Here is a 9,398-nt window from a genome sequence, read left to right as displayed (position 1 = left end):
TTAGAGAATACATTCTCAAAAGATTAATGTGATAAAGAATAATAGGATGTTGTTGATGTATTTTTTATATATATTTTATTGTGATTTTACATTGAAAATCATTTCAAACACATTCACGAAAAATTTCCATGACAAATATTACAATTTTAAAGATCAATCTCTTTGATATCTCAATAAAAATCAAGGAGGACCATTAAAATATACTAACAATTCCCCATTCAGTGCAATAGAAATAAAGTATTTTTTTAATAGAACATTTTTTACAGATAGTATAATGATATAATTAATCCATACGAAAAATAATTCTAACACACATCTTTTAACCATCGCGCGAAGCGCGGCCATGTTCCCTAGTTTTTAAAATAAAAGAGTGTATACACAACCATCAAGAGTGTAATAAAAGAGAAATATTTTTCAAATCAATGAGTGATAGTTTAAAAAAAAAAAATTGACACTCTCAATAATTTAGATATCAAACTCAAGAAAAAAAGATAATTTAGGTGTATTTTTGACAATTTACTCACATAATATGCCTCATCCGTTTCTTTTTATATGTCACATTTTTAGATTTCATTTGCATTAAAAAACACTAAGTAAATTTATAATTCTACCTTTATTTAAAAAAAAATTAAATCAACTTTTTAATAAATGATAGATTTCAGCATTTGATATTTTAGATTATTTTCATTAATGGATACATTGATTGAGCAGATGGACATAAGCATTGATACTTGACGACACAATCCATAATACAAAGGAGTTGCTTATAAAAATTATGAAGATGTGTACAATAATAGAGCAACTTTGAATGTATTTAGATTTTACTTGAATATGTAATAGGTATTGCCAACAAGTTTTTTCTTTGACAAAAAGTAGTGGACGGTGCCAGGCAAAACAACAAAATTTCATTTGAAAAGGTACTTTTTCTATCACAAAGAAAAAAAAAGGATACAAACTTACTAAAATAATGAGAGTAATTTTTTTTAGTATAATATTAAATGTGTATTGTAATTCTTCATCCTTGTATGCTTCTTCTCCTTCATCGGAAATTTATTCAAGTCGAAATTATGCAGAACCCTTTTATTTGAATCTTGATTTTTTTCAAATTGGTCTTCACATATTTTGGTTAAATCTTCTATTTTTACAATCTTTAAATCTTTTGAAGTGTCATTTTCCTTGATAAAATTTGTTAAAGCTTCAACTTCAAGATTATTTTTTAATTTTTCTCCATCTTTTATTTTTAATTTGTTTGTTGAGATTTCTTTTTCAAAATCGAATTTTATAGAATGGACAATATTTAGAATAATTAATCAATATATGAGGTAATAACAACGAGCATTAATTACTTATTACTTTTCCTAGTTTGGTCAAATATCTATTTTCAAAACTAATTAACTAATAAGGGTATAATAGAAAGATTATTGTAATTTATGCATTGATTTTATGAAATGACAAGTATTAGTTGGTCCATAATACTTGTCATTTCATAAAATTAATCCATAAATTACAGTATTCTTCCAAATTTCCTATTATACCATTTATAGTTAATTAGTCTTGAAAATAGATATTTGACCAAACTAGGAAAATTAATAAGTAATTAATGTTCATTGTAATTAACTCATACATTAATTAATTACTCTCAACATTGTACTACTCTATAAAATCTAATTTTGAAAAAGAAATCTCAACAAACAAATTAAAAATAAAAGACGGAGAAAAAACTCAAAAAAATAATCTTGAAAGTTGAAATTTCAACAAATTTTATCAAGAAAGATGACACTTCAAAAGGTTTAAAGGGGATGTAAAAATAGAAGATTTAACTAAAATATGTGAAGGTCAATTTGAAAAAAATCAAAATCCAAATAAAGGGGTTATGCACAATTTCGACTTGAATAAATTTCCAAATTCCTGATGAGGGAGAAAAAGCATACAAGAATGAAGAATTACAATACACATTTACTAATATTATACTAAAAAAATTACTCTCTATCCTTTTTTTGTAATAGATAAAGAAAAAGTACTTTTTTTAAATGAAATTTTGCTATTTTGTCTGGCAGTGACCACCTTTTTTATAAAAAAAAAACCTTGGGCAATACCTATTACATATTGATTCAAGTAAAATCTAAATACATCCAAAGATTCTCTGTTATTGTACACATCTTCGTAATTATTTTTTAACAACTCCTTTAGATAATTGATTCTGTTGTCAAGTATCGATGCTTATGCCCATCTGCTAAATCAATGTTTCCATTAATGAAAATAATAAAAAATACCAAATGCAGAAATCAAGCATATTTATCATTTATTAAAAATTGACTTCAAAAAACATTAAATAAGGGTAGAATTATGAACTTAGTTTCTTAATACAAGTGAAATCTAAAAAAGTGACATATAAAAATGAACGGAGAGAGTATAAATAAAAACCTCACATCCTGGCTAATCACTCCATCAAGCAATAAATATTTGATAAATTACATGCATGATTCAAGGGGATCCATTTGACCATATATTAAAAGGGTAATGCTAAATGGCCAGACAGATTAATGACAAGGACCAATACATAAATTATTAATTACTATTGACAACTCTTTCACTAATAAAAATAATGAAATTGTGTTCATTGCTGAAATACTGATCATGGATGTTCACCGAAAATGACCCTATTTACCAAGCTACAAAGGTGCAGCAAGCCAAAATCAAAACAGAACATATATAAAACACAAGTGTGACCTATCAACGAAATTCAAAATGCTAGGTGATTTCTTTCCATTTGTCTAATCTTTGGAGATAGAGTTACCTGATACCTAGGTTGGTGGAGATACCAAGTACCTGGTGAAATGGTCGAGGTGCAAATAGCATGGACACCACCTCTGTAAAGAAAAAGAGACACAAACTTCCATTTCCATTTTAAGTTAGGATCGACTTAATGGTCAGAGTAATCCTAAGAATAGAGATGTCCAGGTTCAAACCCCATCCGCGATCTCTTGGACCACTGCCTAGTAAAAAAGCCAGTGCAACTGATAGCACAAGCCAAGGAGACATTTTGGGCAGAGTTAAGGAAGTTTAGTCACCTCCAAGAAAATATCAAATGTAAACACATGTGATAAGCAGCGATAATTAACATGAACAGAATCAAAAACTTTAAAAAGAAACCTGGATTTCTGAATCAGGATTTTCTAACACAAAACTGTACTTGGAGGGTTACATACCAAGGTTACAGTTTCAGAAGAGGCAAAGTGGGATGCTCGTCTTGAATTTCAGATTAAGCATTCCATACTGGAAAAACTAGGCATTCTACATCATGCCAAGTGGAAGGTGCCTGGTAAGTTCTGTACAGAAACAGATGACTTAATGGGAATGAAATATACGAATTAGAACTTCTACAGTGCTGAATATGATTCAGATGGTGATTCGTCATCAGGTGGCCACTGTTGATTATGAGCAAAAGGAGGTGGTGGAGGATCGACAGTCAGAGTTCCCTCCAGTACCTTGATTACCTCTCCCATTGATGGCCTCATACGTTCATCACCTTGTAAGCACCAAAATGCAATTCTTAATGCTCGTTCTAACTCTTCTGAATCTGCGCCAACCACAATTCGCTGATCCATGGCCATTTCCTTTTCAGCTTTCACCCATTTTTCATAGGACCAATAACAAGCTTCATCCGCATTTTGGCATCCAGTGATTAATACCACCATCACTTTGCCAAAATCTCTTACATCTGTCTCTGCTAGCCCCCCGCTACTGGAAGCCTCAGCTTGAATAGTCCTCAGGCCAAATTCACTAACTTTGGCCTCTAATTCATCATCTAAGACAACATTTTCACATTTAAGATTTCCATGACTAATAAACTCCCTACATCCTGTATGCAAGTAAGATATGGCCCTTGCCACTGACAAACATATATCCATTCTTTTTCTCCACGTCAATCTCTTGCACATTCTAGGTTCTTCTAAACATTTGTCAACAGAACCATATTTGGCAAGCTCATAAACCAATAACCTACGGCCGGACTCACAGCAATAACCATCCAGCCTCAAAAGATTTTTGTGGTATATGCTTCCTATTTTTAGAACTGCAGCCCGGAACCTCCTTTCATCAATAGAGGCATTGAGATCTTTAACTGCAACAAGCCTATTATCTGGAAGTAGACCTTTGAACACATTCTGCCCAATTTGTTGCTTAAAATTATCAGTCAGGTCTTTGATTTCAGAGTAAGAAAACACGATGCAGCCAGTAGCATTAGGCACTATATGGGGTAAAGCAGATTTCTGCATCATATGTTTCCTTCTCCTGAAAAGGTAAACTCCAATGCTGAATTGAAGCATGACAAACACAACGATTGACGCAGCAGCAACTTCTAACAGACAAGCAACACAGATTTTCTGTGATACCTTTCTCGGAGCAGGTACAGGCGGAGGTAAAACAGCAATTGGGTCTGAACAAGTTTTGACAAAAGTAACGGAACCCAAAGAAGGATCTGATTGACCACCAACATACCGGGAGTTCATCATGTGGCATTGTGGAGTGCCATTGTTGATAAAGGATGCAGCATGGCAGGATGGATCTTTCTGACACAGACTTCTACACTGCTGCAAATTGGTTTGCACAACTGTGTTGTTTGGTGGGTATATTCCGTACAAATACATATGCTCATGAAGGATCATGGATGAACCAGATTCACAACTTGGTTTGTATGGAATTAGACATTCAGAGTTTGAGTCTCTTGTAGATCTAAATGGACACCAACAAACATAAGAGTCAGATGCATTCAAGGTGCAAATACCATTGGTAGCACAGGTTGCGAAGACATCACACTGATTAATTAAAGCTTGCCAAACTGTTCTCCATGACGTTGCATTATTTTCCCATGAGTATATCCGAAGATTACCATCAGAATCTAGTCTGAGGAACCGAAACTTCACATCAGAATCATTGTGGTCCTCACCATAGACTGACCAAACAGCTTGCGATTGCTGATCAAGTAGTTGGAGGATTCCGTCAGAGCCAAGAATGGCTCGTACAGCAGATTCAGGACCCCCAACAGTCCAGTAAATGATACTAGTCTCCCACCTAAGCTGCATCTCACCAGAAACATTCATATGAAGACTGTAATAACTTGTTAAAGAACCCCTGCTAGAAGCTCGAAGAGACTGGCCAACAGATAAACTCTGGCCAGACAACATTGTGTCAGATGGACTTTCAAAACTCTGCCAAACAGCACTCTTATTCCTATTTAACAGGACAAAGTTGCCATCATCAAGAAGAACAGCTGATTCAACAGATGTGTTGCCAGTTTTGCTTTGCCAAACAATTTTTCCCTTTGCTGGATCAAACAATATCATTTCCCCAGTTAGGGAAAGCTCAAAATATGCTTTGCTACTAACTTTAACATTCCACCCTGCAGTCCAAATGGCTGCTTGCTCACTGCTAGGTATATAAATTGCATTGAAACGGACACCAAAGCTATACTGGTCGGAGAAGTTCAAGAATCCAATTGCATAGTCCTTATTGGATGAGAACCAATAATTGTTCTCTTCTACTATTAGTTTGGAACCCAAAGGAATTTGTGAACTGACAACTGAAAAAAGCAAGAACCCGATAGAGACAGAAAGCAGCAAATTAGAATAACAGGCTATTATTCTGTCTCCTCTATCCATATCTGTCACTACTTGCGGAAGCAGATGAAAAGACAGAAAGCTGGTTCCAGCTTCTGCATATCAACAAAAAATATGTTCAGTCATTCCACTGATTTACAATGAACAAGAAACTGTTCTTTTGTAAAGGAATTGAAATATCACAATCAACTATAAGGTAAAACTCTTAAACTACCAATTGATTCAAGGTTACACCAAGATCAAACAAAAGGTGGGAAAATGATTGAAAGAGAAGGGAAGCATTGAACCTCAGAAAAGACATCCAAACCACATCAATTGGAAGAATATTGCCTGCAGACACTTTCTTGAAACAGCAAATGCTTCCCTATAAGGAACTTGCCATGTGAGAAAACAAAAGATCCACACCTTATGATTGAACTAAAAAAAATATGACCTACAGATGGACCATAAAATAAACAGTACACAAAGAAAATTAATTAAAAATGGCTAAAGAAAACAGCTATTGTTTGAAATCCTGGTTCAAAACTACAAATGGGACCCTATTTAGGTCCTTATGCATATTCAACCACTTTTCTATGCTTTAAAGTGACACTAAAAAATGTTTTGCAAGCATCCAAAGTTGAAAACCTAATCAGGGAGTAGTTTAATACCCCAAAAATTAACTATTTAAAAGTCAATATAGACGCATAGACTTGACAAAATACGCGTTGCAAAGAAACCATGAGTCCACACATACACACATATATATCTCAATTTTTCTAAGCAAAAAAGAGCAATTTAGGTAAGAGAAAAAATTATTTTTAAGGAAAGATAATAGAACAAATCTAAGTGCACATGCAAGAAAGAATGGATCTTTACAATTACATCCCAATTTTAAGGACAATGTAGAGCAAAAGTACTCGGTCTAACATAACTCCAAAAGTTGAAATCCTTAAATGGGTATTTCAAGATTTGAAGAAAATGAGAACCCCAAAAGTGAAAAAGCTTTAAAATCAACATATCTCAGTGAAAAAGCTAGAGTGAAACAGAAAGTTAGTATCTTGGGGAAGTTTTGAGTGGTGAGCTTAAATTAACAAGAGATATGACTCACATTGTAGATTTTCAACTCTTTATCTTTCCCTGGAAAGCAAGAGAAGGGAATGCCTGAAAATCAACAAAGCAAATTTTTTCTGGGAGTAAAAGGGAGTGGTCTGAAAAGGTTTCAGACACTTCGAAAAATGTCTCTTCCAATCTTGGAGATTTTTTTCTTTTTCTATTTCTAAAAAGTAAGAGAGGATTAGATAATTTTTTGTTACCAATGCAAGTGATTTTTGTTTTCTTCATATTGTGTTTCTTTTTGCTTTTTCTTTTCCTGGTTGGATTTAAATTTTTTCTTTAAAAAGAACTCCATATATCCTTCAACTTTGTCATATAAAATTGACATTTTATTAGAATAACTTTCACATATAGCAAACATAAAAATTATATTTGTATGTTATAGTTATAGTTCGCATAATTGCTCCATAACAAATTTGTTATGGAACTTTTGATTTGTATAATTCGCTACAAAATCCAATTTTATACAAATTGCTCAGTTTTGTATAAATTTATTTATACATTGTAATTTGTATAATAAGATCTGTATTAGTATAATTATAAGTGTATATGACGAAAATATATGTATTTATATTTGTATATTCATTTTTCTCTCGCTTTATACAAACACAAACGCATTTTATACAGTTTATACCGAAATGTATAAAATGGCTAATTGTATACCGAATCAGATGGCAAAAAAAGGAGATGTTTGTTGTGAATTAAATTAAACTATGACTATAGCATTTAATTTGAATTAACAGTTTGTTATTTCATACAATTTTTCCTTTTTTTTATAAAGAGATAAGTGTCAAAAACACACTTAAACTATACATTTTTTTTAGTTTCATACCTAAACTATTGAGAGTTTGAGTTTCATACTTAAACTATCACTTATTAATTTGAGAAACACATCTCTCCCTTTTATACCACTCTCATCATAGTGTGTCTAATACACTCTCTTTTATTTTAAAAAAATGTCACATCACACCCGACAAAACATTTCACCTTGACAAAACTTAAATAAATTCTTAGTATTAGTTACAATTAAAGATTAAAATTATTATCCCAAAAATATTAATATTTTTTTATAAAATAAAATGTAAAATATTTTTACCCCACTGTGATGACCCGGAAGGTCATTTAATACTTTTTTATAAAATAAAATGTAAAATATTTTTACCCCACTGTGATGACCCGGAAGGTCATTTTTGGAAATTTTGAACTATTCGTTTAACGTGAGTTAATTAATTGATGGGTGATTGTAGATAAATGACTTAATCGATAGTTAATGGGCTAAAGTGATAATTTATTTAAGGTCCTATACCATTTAGCCTATATTTAATAAAATAAGTGAGTAAAATTTATCACTTTTAGTACATAATTAATTCAGAAAAAAGAAATAAAAAGGAAAAGAAGAAAAGGGCGAAGGGTTCTGGCATCACGGCTTAGGAACCGCTTCAGGTAAATCTCAACAAAAGCTTTCAATTTCTGCCTGCATTAAATTGCTCCGCTAGGCTTTCCTTAATTGTTGTACACATATGTATATATATAACAATATTATATAGTATGTAATTGGATATGTGTATAATGATAAGTAATGATTGCCAATTTGGTTCTTTAAAGTTAACTAACAAATCACGTGATTGGTTGTAAATTGGGGATGCTTTTGGAATCAGTTTGTTAGTGGGTAATCAGTGAATAATTGTGACTAGTTGGGTGATTTGGTTATAGATAATTTGATATGTATTGTTGAACATTGAAAAGAGAAAATATAAAATAATTATCATAAATGGAAGGATAAGGTGAATGGAAATTGATAGTTGTTCACACGTGGATCCTGGGAAAATTTTGTGACTAACTTTAAATGAAAAGTTGATAGGTAATGATTGGTACACTATGTGTGGTTAGCAATTAGGAATTAGAATTGGAGATACAGTGGGGACGCATGTAATCTTGGGTTCGGTGGTGTTCTTTCCGTGAATGATTGGTGATTTGGTTTAATTTCTTATTATTATCACATTATGAGTTAAGTTTTGGCATATTGAGATAGGAAATTAAATATTAGATCTATCGTATCATATAAATACCATTCGAATTATGATATTGGAAAAGAATTGGACTTAACCCTAAACTTTGAAACTTAGGAATTTGATTATAGATCTGGGTGATCTTTTGGGTCTAGGCTAAACCTATAGTAATATGAGCGTTGTTAGTTTCGAAATCTTATTGTGAATATGTACTTGAATAGATTGCATTGATTTGGAAGCTCAACAAAAAGGGAAGTCTCAAGTCTCGGAGTGATTGTTCGGTTATTTAAGGCAAGTGGATTTCTAAACCCTTGTTAAGTGTATGAAATTCGTGTATTTCCTTGTAATATGTGTTTTTGGGTAATGAGACTTGGTGATGGGTTGACTTATCCACATTGATTAATTCTAATGATGATGAAAAAGGGGTAATGAAGGCAATGTGATTAATTGTTTGTGTGATGTGTTGAGAATGGTTTGAAAGGCTTGTTGAATCATTGTTGATGTTGTATCATGATTGTGTTGTTGCGAATTGTGCAATGTTATGAAAATGGTCATCTCCTCATTATTTGTGTGAACATGTCATTTGCATTGTTTTGAGACATGGTTGTGACAAGTGTTATGTGAATTGAGAAAGAATAAGAAATTAAAGAGGATGTACCATTTCGAGGGACGTATC

The 9,398-nt window shown here is 32.2% G+C and overlaps 1 protein-coding gene across 1 annotated transcript; it reads right to left on the bottom strand.

Moving 5' to 3' along the window:
• Positions 1-3,104: 3,104 nt before the first annotated feature.
• On the bottom strand, positions 3,105-6,030 carry LOC125828372 (G-type lectin S-receptor-like serine/threonine-protein kinase SD3-1). The gene is made up of 2 exons (XM_049507687.1): positions 5,906-6,030; positions 3,105-5,713 (listed from the first exon to the last, which is right to left on the bottom strand). The coding sequence occupies exon 2, from the start codon at positions 5,658-5,660 to the stop codon at positions 3,381-3,383; it is 2,280 nt and encodes a 759-aa protein (XP_049363644.1). The 5' UTR covers positions 5,661-5,713; positions 5,906-6,030; the 3' UTR covers positions 3,105-3,380.
• Between the last annotated feature and the right edge of the window lie 3,368 nt (positions 6,031-9,398).

The sequence above is a fragment of the Solanum verrucosum genome, unplaced genomic scaffold (genome assembly GCF_900185275.1).
Source record: "Solanum verrucosum unplaced genomic scaffold, falcon-dt-bn FXZP01000048.1, whole genome shotgun sequence".
In the NCBI taxonomy this organism is placed as follows: Eukaryota; Viridiplantae; Streptophyta; class Magnoliopsida; order Solanales; family Solanaceae; genus Solanum; species Solanum verrucosum.
The sequence above is the reverse complement of the archived record's forward strand: the minus strand, read 5'-3'. Positions and strand labels throughout refer to the sequence as shown.